This window comes from Bubalus bubalis, chromosome 17, assembly GCF_019923935.1.
Source record: "Bubalus bubalis isolate 160015118507 breed Murrah chromosome 17, NDDB_SH_1, whole genome shotgun sequence".
NCBI classification, from domain to species: domain Eukaryota; kingdom Metazoa; phylum Chordata; class Mammalia; order Artiodactyla; family Bovidae; genus Bubalus; species Bubalus bubalis.
In genome coordinates, this window is record NC_059173.1 from 42,497,300 (window position 1) to 42,514,925 (window position 17,626).

General features: G+C 39.4%; 1 protein-coding gene across 5 annotated transcripts in view; it reads left to right on the forward strand.

Annotated features, from left to right (window-relative positions):
- Positions 1-393: 393 nt before the first annotated feature.
- The window catches only part of INTU (inturned planar cell polarity protein), a 97,486-nt gene continuing 80,253 nt past the window's right edge, over positions 394-17,626 (forward strand). For 2 of the 5 annotated variants that reach the window (XM_044930412.2, XM_044930411.2), the window contains exon 1: positions 9,912-10,211. In XM_044930412.2, the coding sequence (XP_044786347.2) occupies positions 10,069-10,211 (143 nt within the window). In that variant the 5' untranslated portion in view covers positions 9,912-10,068. Of the gene's footprint in view, positions 960-9,910; positions 10,212-17,626 lie in introns of those variants that run through there. The other 3 variants (XM_044930410.2, XM_044930409.2, XM_006067296.4) reach the window with 3 other exon arrangements.

Consider the following 17,626-nt stretch of genomic DNA (forward strand, 5'->3'; position numbering starts at 1 on the left):
TAAAGCAAATGGACTCCAAAAAGAGAATAAAGGGTCTATACTAGGCAGGGCAGCCACTATTTTTTATTTATCGTTGTATCTCCAAAGACTAAAATTCAGTTTGGCACATGTCAAGTAATAACGTATACGATGACCTGGATGAATGAATGTAACTGGTCTTTTTAGTCAGAATGTAAACTCCCACCAATAACGGTTACCCAACTCGCTTCCCTTACTCATTTTCTGGCCTCCCTCGGAGCAGCTCAGGCCTCCGAGCCCCTCAGCGGCCCCTCTACTCTTCCTGTTCTTGGCCCTGCAAGCTGCTTCTGTGGTAGCTTCTTGGGGGCGGTGCGTGGACACGGGTGTCCCTCGCCTGGGACAGCCTTGCGATCCGAGAAGGAAGGCTGAAGAGCACTAGGCGGCGAAAGAGCGCAGCTTCGGGCGCGAGGCTGGAGACGCTCGACGGCTAGCCGCGGGCGCTCGGGACCCTGCTGAGAGCTCGATCAAGCGGGAGGGGCGAGGGGTCCAGACGGGGAAGCGGGGCGCCCCGGACTTGGTCAGCCCCAGGTAGGGTGGCGGCCGACAGAGCGCCCATCTGCCCGGGTCCTCCGGCGCAGGGGCGGTCCGGCCGCGGGCCCTGGGGTTTCCGAGATCCGCGCAGCTTGGCCCGAGGGCGAAGGAGAGGGAGAGCGCTCGCTAACACCTCAGCCCTTCAGTCCCAGGTTCTTTCGCAACGGAAGCGGGCAGCCTTTTCCTTCAGCTCTCGGTTTCCCGGCGGCGGCCCGAGCCGTGCCCCAGGCAGGCGGCGCCTCGAGCGCCCCGGGAGAGACCTCGCCGACCCCTGCGCCTAATACCTGCTGTGCGCCTTTGCAGCGATTGTTTGCAGTGGGCATGTTTCAGGTGGGCAGGGCCAGCATCCCCAAACCTGCCGCCCACAGCCTGGAGGACCTGGACTCTGTGCAGCGAGTCCTCTTACACAGGTCAGTGCTGGGCCGGGGTATTCGGCGAAAGACCTCCCTTCGTTCCCGGGGAGGATGGCGAGGGGAGGGGCGACCTTTCCTTCCGGGGTCTTGCCGGGAACGTCTTTTGGGATTCTTCTCCGTGCGGTCCTCCGGATGGGAGTTGAGTCCTAGCCTCCACCCCTTCCAGAATCGGGTGCCCCGGATTCACCCGATTTGGTCGCGGGGAGTCTACCTCCGCGCGGGACCTGGTTATCCACTTCACTGCAAAATACATCACTTTCTTACTATACACGAGGGGGAAAAGCCAAGCTGTTCTTTCAACACCTCTAAACTTTCTCCAGAATTAAAAAAAAAAAAAAGAGCTGAGAGTTTTGTTTGGATTTTGGTTGTGATCTGAATTAGAAGGAGCTACTTTTTAACAATTCTAAATTCTACGTGCCACCACCACACACCCACATAGATTCACGGATGCGCGTCCACACACATAACTGCACAAAAGAAACGTGAGTTCGTCTCAGAAGGGTGAGAATCCCAACTTGCCGGTAAACTGCTAATGTAGTCATTTACTTTGTCCAACCTTAAACTTTACATAAAATGGACTAACAAACATTAAATCCCATGGTAACGGTAAGCGGTTTATGGAAGAAAAGTAAGAATTCACATGGAGAGCAAATTCTCTTTCCATTCTAAGATTAAGAGGGAATGGTTGAAAGGCCAGGCAGCTAATGCTGCTTTAGTTCTAGGAAAGCCTGGACTTGGTAAGACATAATGTGGGGAAAACTCTTTTAGAAATATATCAAAAGTATCTCTTGAATACATTTGTAGGAAGAAAGTTTAAGTGGCGCTTAGTAAGTAACTGTCAGGGGGAGGCTTATGTGAGTTCTCTCATCTGCAAACATTTCATGTGACCCTTTTAAGTCTTTGTACAAAACCATATGAGCTGTAGAAATCCTGTTCTGTTAGAAGTGTGAGTAAAGAAGAAAGACATCGTGCAAGGAAGAAATCGGGTCTCTTCGATTTTAAAACTGTCTTCTGAAACCTGCAATTTTCCACAGTTGGTTTTCTTCTCTTCTTCCCCCTGGAGAGCCCCTGCCATAAACAATAAAATATTATCAAATGAGAAACTAAAAGGGGATTCTGCTAAATTCCCAAAGACAATTCTCTCTGCATTTGATAAAATTACAGTCCAGGAATAAGCTCCCCAAGTATTAACTAGAAATTCATTCACAGCATGACTTTGATAAAGTCAGGACAACTGTTTGTTTTAAATGCTTAAAACTCTGATGCAACAGAATTCCTTCATGTTTTAAATGTCAGGTGCCAAAAAATTCCAAACTGACTAACACTACAGGCTTTCGGATCCAAAGCACAAACCTGTCTGAATGAACCGGGACAAAAGAGCATGTTTAAACTATAGCCATCAAAACTGAGATGAGTATTTCAGAAGTAAGTAGTGGAGTGTTTCTGGAATAAACCTGCTCCGTATATGAAAAGCTACTTGATCTGAATTACAAATAACTGCTCCCACATGCTATAGGAACCAATGGGATCTGAAACTGTGTCTTTGTCAATATGATGGCTAATAATTCTCTATTTTTAACATTCTCTGAAAATCTTTCTGCTTTTGCAATACATTATTTTTGTTTTCAAACATATTTATTTAAAAATTTCAGACATCTATAGATGTTTCTATTTCATTTAATGAAGATAGATTTTCACACAAGTTTATGTATAATCAAATGTCTTTTGCTAGTATATGCAAAGATTTGTTGAGACATAATATAATAGAAATTAGAGAAGTCAGATAACCTTTAAATTACACTCATTTATCATCACAGTTCTCAAGCTCTAGACCAGTGCATGGCCTACATTTTTATATCAGTTGTACAAAATTTTTATGTTTTTCCTTTAAAACATCCCTTGTAAGATAGCCACAAAATTTGAGCAGTTGCATTAAAGAAACCAGTAGCCATGAGCCATAGAAATTTTATAGACAAGAGAAAATAGAAGACTATTCTATTTTTACATCTTAAAGGATGATTCTTCTGAGTGTTTATTTTTTAATTACTTGTATATTTTTCATTGTAAATATGGTTTTCAAAATGTAAAGCATTAAATTGCTATGCTTTTGAAAAAGATACTTCAGCCAAACAAAGACTGAAGCAAAGTGCCAAATTTTTCTCTGCATGAGGTGTTAGCTTCAAAATATGTCAGTATTAAAATGAAACAATAGCTCGGCAAAAAGTATTCAGCTATTCTGTTTTTTGATAAAAAGTTACATACAGGTTGTTTGAGTCGGGGACTCAAAGCTTCATTATTGCATTTCTCAGGTATTTTACTTAAATAAATCAATAAATATTTGTGTCAATCTTGATTATAGGAAGTACCCAAATAATATTAGCACTCAAACTTTGCAGATTTTTTAAAAATGTGTGCACAAGGTTACTGCAATTTACTCATTCCCTTGGAGTCCTATTCTGTTACATACTACATAGTTGTGGGACTTGGCAAGACAACCAGTCTATACTTTCCTGTTCATTCTGTAATATATCCACCTTACAGAACGGTGGGTAAACTTCAGGTGATATTTAAATGCTCTATAAAATGAAAGTTCTATGAAATAAAAAGGATTCTGTTTACAACTAATCCCTAAGAAATTAAAACAAAACACAAAAGGATACCTATTTCTAAACACTCTGAGAAAATTCAGCTAAGTGACTTTTGCCCAAAGCCTAAAGGCTAATGTATTATTCTGGTCCAGGCTAGAGTGCCAGCATTTTGATGCTTCAAAGGAAGTGAGCTAAATGTGAATCTCTGAAAATGTTTGATGACCTAAATTGGCAACAGCAAAATAAGCATCTTTAAAATACTTCAACTATCCAGAACTCTCAGGGGGAAAGGATGTCCCATTAGATAATAATCCTGATGAATAAAATATCCTCTTAAATTCAAAAAGTAAAAACTAGAATCAGTAAGATCAAAGCTCTTTGAAAATACAGTATATATCACACACTGCTCTATTTCCTAACATGTAAGACATTAAATTGCAAAGGTTATCTCATTTAGTTCTTAGCAACCCTGTATAGTTGGCAGGGATTATCATTGCTGTCTTCAGATGAAGAAACTGATTGTGTCCACAGTCAATTGGTTATTAGTCCCAGAATCAGGATGAGAACCTGGCTCCTCTAACTGGGGAATGCATGGCGCTTATGATTATCAAGCATTTTCATAGTTGTTATTAAATTATTGTAGTGTTTGACAGCGACTTTTTAAAGATATTACTGAGGGTACTTGACGCTCATTTAGAAGCTATGGTTTTTGTAAATCTCATGTGTTTCCTACTTTTTTCTTCATCAGCAGATTGTCAGGCATTAAGAATTTTTGCTGCTGTGTATTCCTGTTTTGATTGTCAGCTACTGATCTATGGCAGTAGAACAGTTCACCACATTTGTTAGAATTTGTAAATGAAAATATGAAATGAGAATAGTAGGAGTAAGTGAACTGGGTTTTGGGTTCAGCTTTGTGCCATCTACTTTAGTTACCTTTATGCTCACTTCTAGATTCTCATCTATATTCCATTATTGTTCAGATGCAGTATGCATGATCTTAGAACAAATTCCATGCATTCTTATAGGTAGTTCAGTTTTTATACAGGAAAGTGAAATTTTCAATCATAATGCAGTTCTATAAACATGAGACTGCTGAAATGTTATGTATTATGAATCTATCCCAAATTTGAAAAATTCCACATTATGTAGTCTCAGGTTTTAAAATGCTCTTTTGCCGAGTCTACCAGTTAATTATTCATGATTTTAAAATGACTGTGGTTGTCAGTATTACTACATAGTTCATGAATTACTATTTCCATCTTCACAATTAAGGCAATATTAATTAGTTCCTAATAAACCTCTGTTACATGAGTTTTTATCTTGCAATTAAATTTTTTTTAATGGACATGACCTCCTGTGACCCTATTTTCATTTAGTTCTCATTGCTAGCTTATATTACTATTTAGGAAAGAGCTCTTGAACCTGCTAAAGATACTAAATATTTAATTATGGTCTTATCTGGTGTATTTTATGTCAGTATTGTATTGTTTGCCTAGTTGAGATGGTAATCAATGGAATAAGGATCTGATGTCTCATATGTATTAAACTAAACATATTTGGGCCTCAGAAGATGGCTGGCTATTTGTAGTGGAACAGAAAATAAGAATATACACAGGCCTGGGAGTTCCCTGTGACCTACTGGTTAGGATTTTGGGCTTCACTTCTGTGGCCCAGAGTTCAGCCCCTGGTCAGGAAACTGAGACCAGGCAAGCCTCCAAGTGCAGCCAAAAAAAAAAAAAAAAAAGAACCTAAATCTTTTGAGTCTTCCTGCAAAGTCAGTATTCTTACAAAGTCCTTGAAAATGACATTTTATTCTTTTCCGTTCTTCATCCTCTCCAATACATCTAATGGTATCAAATATTAATTTAAATATGATATTTTATAAATATAATTAAATTAAATATGATATATAAAGTTAGAAATCTGGAAATCAGATTACCCTGAAATTTTAAATAAGAATTTTAAAGGATTGCTATTATTTCTTCTTCTGTGAAAGATCAGGCAAAAGGAAAACTTTTTCTGGGGAGGGGAAAGAATTTTGTTCATTAAACTTATGGAAATTAAGTTGACATAACTCAGATACTTATCTAGTGTGAAAGAACTTTTCCTAAAGATATACTTTTATATGGCACTTCTTGCCCTGGTACAACCTTATGTAAGATAGAAGACTGAAAAAAAAAAGTCATGTCTTCTAGGAATTGTCATTTGGTAGCAAATATAGATGCATTCCTAAATAATTTAGATACTAGGCAGACTGGCAGTTAATTATAACAGAACTTTATGTGATATGTTATAAGGGGAAGGTGGAAAGAGGAATTCTTACTAAGGTAGGAAAAGAGCCTGGGGAGACTTCTTGCAAAAAGTACAACTCGAAATTGGGTCTTGAAGGAAAATGTAGTGTTTTGGATAAGCAGCATTCCATAGTGAGAGATCTGCATGAGTAAATGATCTACAGAAGAGTTTAAAAAAATTTGACACTTTGTGTGTTAGGTATTTTACATGCATTGACTCATTGGATTCAACAGTCCTGTGAAATAGGTACCGATATCCTAACTCACAGGTAGGAAAAGTAAAGTGTGGAGAGATTTTTCACTCAAGATTAAACCCATGATTGTTTCTAAGGCAGGGAGAGTTCTGCCTGCCAGGCTCAAAACTAGGAGGTGGGAATGGGTTCCTGTTTAGGAGATGGTCAGTGGGCCTGTAGGTAGGAAGCATAGAACCAAAGGAAGGCTAAGGGCAGTTTTTCCCAAGTTTGCCTTTAACCTGAGGATCACTAGGGCTACTTTTCAAAACAGAGCTTTTCAGGCTCCTCCCCTGGAGATCCTGATCTTGTTCAAGTGGGGTAGGATCCTAAAGCTGTATGTTTAACAAGCATCTCAGGTAAGATGTGTCGATTACTTAAGTTTGACAGTTTGATTAACTTGATTAATGTATAATAGGAAATAAAGTCTCTAATTCCGTATTAGTGCTCAGTTATTTGTAGAATTGGAAGGTATTGTTTTTAGAGACTTCACAATTTGGATTTTATTCTCTGTTTAATGGGGTGGCATTGCGACTTATGAGCAGGGTATGAAATTATCAGATGCTTATAGAAAAAAATGAAGTGTTATTTATAGTAGAAAATGTGTGCATGCATGCTAAGGGACTTCAGTCGTGTCTGACTCTTTGCAACCTATGGACTATAGCCTGCCACGTCCTCTGTCCATGGGATTCTCCAGGCAAGAATACTGAAGTGGGTTGCCATTTCCTCCTCCAGGGTATCTTCCCAACCCGGGGATCGAACCTGTGTCTCTTACGTCTCCTGCATTAGTAGGTGGGTTCTTTACCACTAGCACCTTTGTTAAAATTTAAAATGTCTTTTTTTTTTTAAACTTCCAATAAGGTGCTTTTAAAATGAGGAAAGTCTAACTTTATTAAAGAGGCACTGAAAGCATTTTAATTTTAGAATGAAATCTTAGGGATTTTGGTGAGAATATGTATGTTTTAAGATGAAACATAGTATAACTATTATAGCAGTTCCACCTTTTAATAGTATCTCTAATTTTAAAAGTAATACACCTTTATTTGGGTGGGGGGTACTCAATATTGATGGAAATATGTTTCTTTTCTTTCCTGACTCCACTCTCTTGAGGCTTCTGACTCCATTACTTTCCCCATCACTTTTACCTGGCAAGATTGTCTTCTAACTACTAGAGAAAATAAACACCATCATGTGGAGACTGCCTTAGCCTCCTGAGTGCCACTGGCAAGTGAGCATCCACACCTGCACCCTCCTCTGGGTACCAGCTTCAGAGACGAGGTGTTGAGCAAGGTCATATCTCTCCATCTGTTCCTTAGGTGCCATCTCTTTCTGTCATCATCCCTTTACCCATTTATCCCTTTATGAACTAGTCTCCTGTTTTCTAATATTTGTGGTATGTGGACTTCTCTTTTCAGGAAAGACTTAACAGATTTCCAGGGATGACAAACTTTACTATAATTTAAAATAAGCAGGTATAAGCTCTGTGTTTTACAGCTCTTTCATAAGATAAAAACAATTTTATAAATTAATACAAATAAACTGCAAAACAAAATTCAATAGCTAGTTAACAATTATTAAAAAGCAAATTTAGAAATCAATACAAATAAAACCATTCAGATCAGATCAGATCAGTCGCTCAGTCGTGTCCAACTCTTTGCGACCCCATGAATCGCAGCACACCAGGCCTCCCTGTCCATCACCAACTCCTGGAGTTCACTGAGACTCACGTCCATCGAGTTAGTGATGCCATCCAGCCATCTCATCCTCTGTCGTCCCCTTCTCCTCCTGCCCCCAATCCCTCCCAGCATCAGAGTCTTTTCCAATGAGTCAACTCTTCGCATGAGGTGGCCAAAGTACTGGAGTTTCAGCTTTAGCATCATTCCTTCCAAAGAAATCCCAGGGCTGATCTCCTTGAGAATGGACTGGTTGGATCTCCTTGCAGTCCAAGGGACTCTCAAGAGTCTTCTCCACACAGTTCAAAAGCATCAATTCTTCGGCGCTCAGCCTTCTTCACAGTCCAACTCTCACATCCATACATGACCACAGGAAAAACCATAGCCTTGACTAGACGAACCTTTGTTGGCAAAGTAATGTCTCTGCTTTTGAATATGCTATCTAGGTTGGTCATAACTTTCCTTCCAAGGAGTAAGCGTCTAACCCTAACCCTAAAACCATTAAACTTAGGATATTCAAATATACATAATTTAATGTGACAAATGAAACTACATTGCAGCTTGAAAGTTTAAATATTTAATGGCTACTGCCCAGGTTCTTTTGGGCAATATATATGCATATATTTCTCTGGGCTATGGGATGACTCATCTTTCACTACTCTTCACTGTTTGGAACATAATATTCTGTAATGACAAGATAAGTTAAGCCTTCCTCTAAGAAATCTGCTGTGGCCCTACATGTCCCAAGTTTGTCTTCCTTTGGGTATTCCATTAGAACTCTGTATTTATCACAGTACACTATATGTTATAATTTGCACATTCATCTTTCAGTCTCTACCATCTACCCATATAGTTTAAGTTGAATCCCCAGCCCTCATCCATTGAGATCATAAAATAACATTAAGATCTTTAAAAAAAAATTAATGGCTATAATAGGAACATTTTCCCATGCATTGCTTTTGAAAACATTTCTATTAACATCATAGTATTGATCATACTTTATATATAAAGACATTTAACTTTTACCCTTTTGCTGAACATTAAGCTTGCTTTCAGCTTTTTATTTTTATAAGTTTTATAAATTTTATTTGCAGCTCTTATTTTCTTAGAATAGATCTCTAATACTGAATTACTCATCTCTAATGGAAAAGACCCTGATGCTGGGAGGGAGTGGGGGCAGGAGGAGAAGGGGACGACAGAGGATGAGATGGCTGGATGGTATCACCGACTCAATGGACATGAGTTTGGGTAAACTCTGGGAGTTGGTGATGGACAGGGAGGCCTGGCTTGCAGCGATTCATGGGGTCACAAAGAGTCGGACACGACTCAGCGACTGAACTGAACTGAATAGCTGAATTACTGGGTGCTGAGGAGTAAATATAATCTACTGGTTAATGACTTCGCTCTTGTTGGCTTTGTTTCCTGCTACCCGTGTGACCATAAACAAGATGAATAACACCTCTCTAAGCTTCAGTTTCCTTATTTTAGTATAGAGAAATTTAGTTCATGTATATTCATATACCCATGAATAGAACAAGTAATTAGAGCAATGGCCGAATCTAAATAAATGCTATTATTTTGTACATCCCAAAAATAGTTGGTGCAAGTATTCGCAAAAGACAGGTAAATTCTACCTGTGTACACTTCCGACTTCAGTGATGAGAACACTTCATCAAATTATAAAATTTTCAGCTAGAAAATGAACACGCAGTTGATTTCACAATATTGGCACCAATTTGAAGCACCTCTATAACATCTGCTTAGAAGAACTGTGAAAATATTTACTTCTGTGAAACAATAAGAAAACCAAAGAAATAATGGCGCGTATTTACATTAACACCTACATGGCATTGCTTAAAAGCGTCCATTCCAAGCACGTACAGAGAGGTAGAAGGCAGTTTCCTTTACTCTAGGGAAACCCAGGCGGAGCCCATCTAAGGTTTGGACAGCTTTCGGCGTAGCAACAAAGTGCAAACTGCAAGGAAAAAAAAAAAAAAACAAACCCAGTGGGCCTCCACTAGTTTTAACACGTTAAGCTGCTCCAAATGAGTGTCTTTCGGGGAGCGTAAGTGGTTAAGTTTTAGCTTCTTCCATTCTTCCCGGATGTCCTAGAAATTTTAGTTCATTGGCTCCTTTCAGTGGGTCTCAGTTCTCTCCAAGAAGCTTCCCCGTCTCCCTGGCAACCTGAGCTGCCACCAATTGCAGCTGAGGATTGGTGGTCACGTGGCCCCGGTCGCTTCCCGAGAGGAGGCAACATGGCGGCGCCGGCAAGCTGTAGATGCGGGGTTTGAATTACTCTGCTTTTAGCAGCGGCATCCCTGCTGATGGCGTCTCTGCCGTCATGCGGTTCGGTTCGGAGCCCAGAGGGACTCCCTGGAGACCCTTCTTCACAAGAAGATCAGGATTATGATCCTGAAGATCCGGTCAGCGACTCGGGTTCATACTCCCCTACGAGTACAGACTCTAAGTAAGGTTCTCGAAGAGGGACAATTAAATCCATCCTTTCTGTCCCGAAAGTGTACACGTGGGCTGGGGAGACTTCGAGAGTGTTGGCGTGGTAGAGAATAAGTGTTTGAGGTTCTATAATAAGTGGGGGTTATTTGCACCAGGTTTCAGCTGTGCGATAATGTGAGCCGAAATGACTGTTACTGTACATTCTTTGTTATTGTAGGTTTTAAGGAGGAGGGTCTCTGGTGAGTTTTGTATCAGAGTATAATCTGCTCGAGTGTTCACAAAATTCTGTTCTGTCGCAGTGTCTTCTTGCTTTGGTGTCATGATCTTTGTGACTTTAATCTCAATAGTATTTAGAGTGAAGGGACACCTTCTAAGTTTGGTCAGCTATTTAAGTTATGTAGGTTTTTCTGCCGTTATAAAACTGAATAGATATATAAAAGAAAGTAGATCAACCCTAGATCAACCCTAGCCTCACCAAAGAGAACAACCTCTCAGCTTTTTGGGGTATTTCTGCTGTATTTTAGCTTTGGGGAGGGAGATGGTATTTCTGCTGTATTTTCCTATGAACTTCCATGGTTTTCTTGTTTTCTGTTTTGTGTCATAATGTAATTTTTAAATACAGAGTATCTTAAGTATTATTTTCTACTTTCTTATCCCTAAAAATGATGCAAAGTTATTTTTGTTCACAGTACCCAATGCTGCTTCAGTTTTGAAGGCATTTATCCCTTGCTGCTATGGATTGAGAACTTTTTGGAAAGGTCAATTAAAGTAATTGGTGTTTGCTTGACAGCTAGCTGTGAAACTGTTCTGGTGCCAAAGCATCAATCAGTGACTGCCATATATAGTCATTCTTAGAATGACATTTTATATGTATTTAAAAATAACAGGAGTGTTTAATGTATATTTACGAGTATCAGTTACTTGGCAGTTATTTTCACCCATAGGCATGTAAAACATTTTTATCATTATCTTTAAAAAGCAGGAGGAAAAAACCATCTCTACTGGCTGCTTAAATGTGTTCTAGAGGCTTAATGAGGACAGATTATATTCTGGAAGACTTGAGCAAATTAAAGGATATCAAATACTTTGTGTGATCTTCTACTGTGGTCATTTAAAAAATAATTTAAAAATTCATGGCTGTCAAGCCAGGCTGCTTGAAGGGAAGTATGGATTATGTGGAACCTTCTTTGGTCTTGCTATTGGAGCCATAGACAATGTGAGATTCAAACTCTTGGTTTCTCTACATCTTAGAATCACACACTTTTAGTCCAGAGAGCATCTATAATTTTCTTAAGGTCACACAGTTGAGTGCTATCAGTGGAGAAATTTAGGAGACCTGTTTTCAAAGGGGGTATGTTGATTTTGATGAATAAATAAATGAGCTAGCCCTGTTACCTGGGAAATGAGCAAGCTAAGGACCTTGTGTTAGAAAAGCATTTTGTAATTCAGAGAGTTGGACAGGACTGGAGCGACTTAGCATGCATGCATGCATTAGAGAAGGAAATGACAACCCACTCCAGTATTCTTGCCTGGAGAATCCCAGGGACAGAGGAGCCTGGTGGGCTGCCGTCTTTGGAGTCAGACATGACTGAAGCGACTTAGCAGCAGCAGTGTGATTCTGAATACATGTATATATGTATTATATTTTAGTTTTTTTTTAATGGCCTTTAAATTTTCTGTATCAGTCATTTCCTGATCACTCCATATGTCCCAGTATCTTTAACATCCTAATAAGAAGACTACAGGAAATCTCAAATGTAAACTGTTTAGCTGGTCTACAGTTCAGGTCCTACCAAGATCCAGATTTTATGGCTGTCATTTCTTGGTGTTTAGAAGGTACGAGTTGATATACTGACCTGACCGGGTAGGCTTCTGTCGGTTTTTCCTTATGACATCTACCTCCCTAAGCTGCAGAGTCACCAGTGCACGTGATGGCCTTCCCATTGGACAGCACACTGGAACATGTGGATCAAAGATGTAGGGATGTGAACCTAAGCTTTCTCCTCAAAGCTAAGAGATGAATTGCTTGTTGTCTTTCATTGCCTACATGGAGGTTATTAAGGAAGTTACGCCATTCACATAAAGTGTTCTGAACTTTCAAGGTTCCAGTTAATTTCTGCATATTCTTTCTGGAAATTGTCATTGTTTCTAACATGCTTTGAAACTGAAAACCAATTTGAGCTGCAAGTTATTGTCAATAATAAGTTTATCATTTTATAGAGAAGATGTCTTTAAGGTACATTCTGGTTATAGTACTTTTAATAGGTACTTATAAGAGGAAAATTTTAAATTAGTGCAGTATCTCCTAACCTGGCATATTGGCTAGTCCCTGAGGAAGCTTCAGAGGTAATACTGGAGGGTGGGTTGGGTTGAGGGAACCATTGACTAGTTTTCAGTCCTGAAATGACAGAAATACATTTACTTGCAATAACTCCATGTTTCTTTGCTTTGGTTTACAGTTATCCAGCTCATTGAAGCCACATGGTTTGTGTTGGCCAAAGTTACCAGTTTTCATAAAATTGACCTAGAGTTTTGATTTTTCAAAGTGAATTGTTTACTGTTGTGAGTTTTAAAACTTTGGCTGATGGGGAGAAAAAGGGATACTTTAGAAAGAGAATTCAGCTATAAAAAGCTAAGGAATGTCCACTGAAAATAAGAAGAATGACTGGAGAAGAGAAATATGTCCTTTAATTTTTTTTTCTGGGATATTTTAACATCTTTATTGAAGTGTAACTGACATATAATAAATCATACATATTTAAAGTGCACGATTTGATAAGTTTTGACACGTATACATCTGCCAAGATAATGAACATATCCTTGTCTTCCAGAAGTTTCCCTGTGTGCCTCCCCAATACTACTCATGCCTGCCTACCTCCTTACAACCACTTATCTGCTTTCTGTAGTGATAGATGAGTTTGTATTTCCAGAGTTTTATAAAAATGAAATCATACAGTATGGACTCTTTTTTGTCTAGCTTCTTCTACTCTGCATACTTATTTTGAGACTCATTCATATTGTTGCCTAAATGTAGTTTTCTCCTTTTTATTTCGGAATAGGACTCCATTTATTTCTGAATAGGATTGAGCATAGTTATTTTGAGATTCATTTTGTTACTTATATGTAGTTCTTTCCTTTTTGTTTCTCAATAGGATTCCTTGGATATATCAAAATTTGTCTTTTTCTTGGGTTTTAATGTGGGAAGGTGCTAAGCTAAGTGAAGAATCAAAATGTTTCATTCAGAGTTATGGTGCAATATATTATTAATAATATCCAGCTTAGTACAATATTTTCCTTTTTCTCTCCTACTCTGAACCTTGACTTCTCTTTTCTTTTAATTTTTCTTTTATCAAATTACATCGATTAAAAAGTGAAACAGTATGTAGCTAGGTTTATGATGAGATATGGTAATTCTCTGCCACCATCTCCATCTCAGCATATTGAAAAGAATTCATTGTCTGCCTTGTTCCCCACTAGTGTCGCCCATCTCCTTTGCTGACCTCACTCTCTTTTTACTCAGGTCTTCAGATCTGATAAGTCTCCAATCCTGTTGACTTACTTTTCTAATATCCACCCTAGCACCTCCTTCCCCTTCTCACAGGCGCCGCCTTACTTAAACTGCTCGCCTGTCCCTTATACCAGTGGAGTAGCCGTATAACTGGTCTGGGTGCTTCTCATTTCTCCTGTTTGCTGTCTTTCTTCCATACAGCTGACTGTGTTTACTTTCTAAACTACAGTTCTAAATTATTTTTCTTGTAGAGAACCTATTGCAAAAAGATACAGTGTAGCAGTTTGGATCAAAAGTATAATTAAACACACGCATGAATATTACCAATAAAGCTAACTAAAATGAAGTTGATCTCCATGTGCTTAACCAGATCATCCTTATGATCAGGAAAAGAAGGCTGAGATTAAAAAACTTATGTAATATTTTAGGTTTGATCACTGTAGACTGTTGTTCAAAGAATTCAACCACTTCAATTACAATGAAATTTCTTATAATGTAGCCTGAAACAACTGAAACTTTTACTAATTTTTTCAGTATCCATAGCATATTTGCAATGTCAAAATAATTTTTTCAGCAATTATGAGAGGCATTTGGTTCAGTGTAATAAGTACTAGATTAAGAGTAGGGTTCTGAAAACCTGAAAGTGTTGACATTTTAATTTCATCAAGTATTCTTTGGTTTTTAGGAATTCAGAATTAATTCTTGGTTGTAACTTATTACTTTACAAGATGTCTCAAGAGCACTATATTCTAAGGGGCAAACACTTAAAGAGAAAATAAAGGCTGAATGTATAAGCTTTTCTGTCTCTTTGGAAATGAAATCTTTGGCTGGCTGCCTTAGAAAAGACATGCTTTTCTTTAACATAAAAACTATCTTCCTGGTAACTGGGAAACTTTATGGGCCTTCATCTTTTTTAACTTTTATTTTAAACTTGGAAATATTAGAATAATTGTGTTAGGTCAGTGTAACTCCTATGTGTGATGCTATATAGCGGTTGGATGATACATGGCATTATACATTTGTCTAAACCTTTAGATTGTACAACACCAAGAATAAACAGTAACGTAAATTGTGGATTTGGGGTGATTATGATTATGAGTTTATCAATTGTAATACATGAACCACGCTGGTGAAGGATGTTGATAGTAGAGGAGGTCATGCATGTCATGGGGAGGGAGTATATGAAAAGTCGCTGTACCTTCAGCTCAATTTTGCTGTGAACCTGAAACTGCTCTAAAAAGAAAAATCTATTAAATCATTTTTCTACTCAAAAGCTTTTTGTCATCCCAGATAAAATTCCAGATTCCTTAGGATGCTTTTTAAAGCTATTTTAGATCTGTTCTTTAGCCTCTCAGATCCATCTTTGATAATCTTCCTTTAAGTCACCTTTATTCCTACTTGTCTTATCTCTGGCCACTAATTTAAAAACATCCTAGGGAATTCCCTGGTGGTCCAGTGGTTAGGACTCCATGCTTCCACTGCAGGGGACACAGGTTCCCCCTAGTTAGAGAACCAAGATCCCACAAGCCATGTAACATAGCAAAGAAAAAAAAAAATCCTAAACTATGTGGTATATAAACAGTAGAAATTTATTTCTCACAGCTCTGGAGACTGAAAGTCCAAGGTCAAGATATCAACATGGCCAAGTTCTGGTGAGGGCCCTCTTCCAAGTTACAGACTGCACATTCTCATTGTATTCTCACATAGTAGAGAGGAGAAACAAGTTCTCTGTGGCTCTTCTAAGGGCATTAATTCCATTCATGAGGGCTCCACCCTTGTGACCTCATCTAATTCTAATTACATCCCAAGGGCCTCACCTCCTGATACCATTGCATTGGAGGGTAGTGTTTCAAAATATGAATTCTGGGGGAACGTTAGAATTCAGTGCATAATATTACTACAATGAAATGGTCACCCATTCTCATTCCTACAATGTTCTTTTACTCCTCCTACACTTTGTACATACTTTGTTCTCTCTGTTTGAAATAACTATTCTTCCTGTCTCTACTTGTCATCATCATTCAAGGTCCCATTTAAGTGCTACTTTCTCCTGGAACCTTAATTGATCCTTTTTAGACTTAATTGTAATGGCACCCCACTCCAGTACTCTTGCCTGGAAACTCCCATGGACGGAGGAGGCTGGTAGGCTGCAGTCCATGGGGTCGCGAAGAGTCAGACACGACTGAGCAACTTCACTTTCACTTTTCACTTTCATGCATTGGAGAAGAAAATGGCAACCCACTCCAGTGTTCTTGCCTGGAGAATCCCAGGGACGGTGGAGCCTGGTGGGCTGCTGTCTATGGGGTCTCACAGAGTCGGACATGACTGAAGCGACTTAGCAGCAGCAGCAGACTTAATTGTGGATCACAACAATTAAGAAGGAAATGGCAACCCACTCCAGTGTTCTTGCCTGGAGAATTCCAGGGACGGGGGAGCCTGGTGGGCTGCCATCTATGGGGTCGCACAGAGTCAGACACGACTGAAGCGACTTAGCAGCAGTGGATCACAACAAACAAAATTGTGGAAAATTCTTAAAGAGATGGGAATACCAGACCTCCTTACCTGTCTCCTGAGAAACCTGTATGCAGGTCAAGAACCAGACAGCTAACTGATTCAAAATTGGAAAAGGAGTATGTCATGGCTGTATATTGTCACCCTGCTTATTTAACTTATATGCAGAGTACATCATGCAAAATGCCACAAGCTGGAATCAAGATTGAATGAATCACAAGCTGGAATCAAGATTGCCAGGAGAAATACCAACAACCTCAGATATGCAGATGATACCGCTCTAATGGCAGAAAGTGAAAAAGAAATAAAGAGCCTCTTGACGAGCATGAAAGAGGAGTGAAAAAGTTGGCTTGAAACTCAACATTAAAAAAGATTATGGCATCTGGCCCCATCACTTCATGGCAAATAGAAGAGGCAGAAGTGGAAGCAGTGACAGGTTTTGTTTTCTTGGGCTCCAAAATCACTGCAGATGGGGACTGCAGCCTTGAAATTAAAAGATGCTTGCTCCTTGGAAGAAAAGCTATGACCAACTTAGGCAGCATATTACAAAGCAGAGACATTACTTTGCCAACAAAGGTCCATATAGTCAAAGCTATGGTTTTTCCAGTAGTCATGTATGGATGTGAGAGTTAGACTATTAAGAAAGCTGAACACCAAAGAATTGATGTTTTTGAACTATGGTGTTGAAGAAGTCTCTTGAGAGTCCCTTGGACACTAAGGAGATATAACCAGTCAATCCTAAAGGAAATTGACCTTGAATATTCATTGAAAGGACTGATGCTGAAGCTGAAGGTCCAATACTTTGGCCACCTGATGTGAAGAGCTGCCCACTGGAAAAGACCCTGATGCTTGGAGAGGTTGAAGGCAAAGGAGAAGAGGGCTCAGAGGATGAGACGGTTCGATGGCATCACCAACTTAATGGTTGTGAATCTGAGCAAACTCCAGGAGATAGTGAAGAACAGAGAAGCCTGGCGTGCTCTAGTCCATGGGGTCACACACAGTCATACACAACTTAGCAGCTGAACAATAACAAGATTTTATTTCTCCAGTAACAGTTTTTCTCCTGTGTTGTTGTTGTTTAGTCACTAAATAGTGTCTGACTGTTTGCGACCTCATAGCCAGCTCCTCTGTCGAGAGGATTTCCCAGGCAAGAATACTGGAGGGGATTGTCATTTCCTTCTCTAGGCAGTCTTCCTGACCCAGGGATCGAACCCACGTCTCCATTGCAGGCAGCTTCTTTTACTCCTGAACCGCCAAGGAAGCCCTTGTTTTCTTTATAGCAGTTTTCATTCCTCGCTTTTGGCACTTGTGTTTGAGCTAGATGAAGAGCTGTCTGTCCACCTGACTTCTTTTAAAAGCACAGTAAAGTCCTAGCAGAAACCGATTTGCTAGTCTGTGTTTCCAGTTCT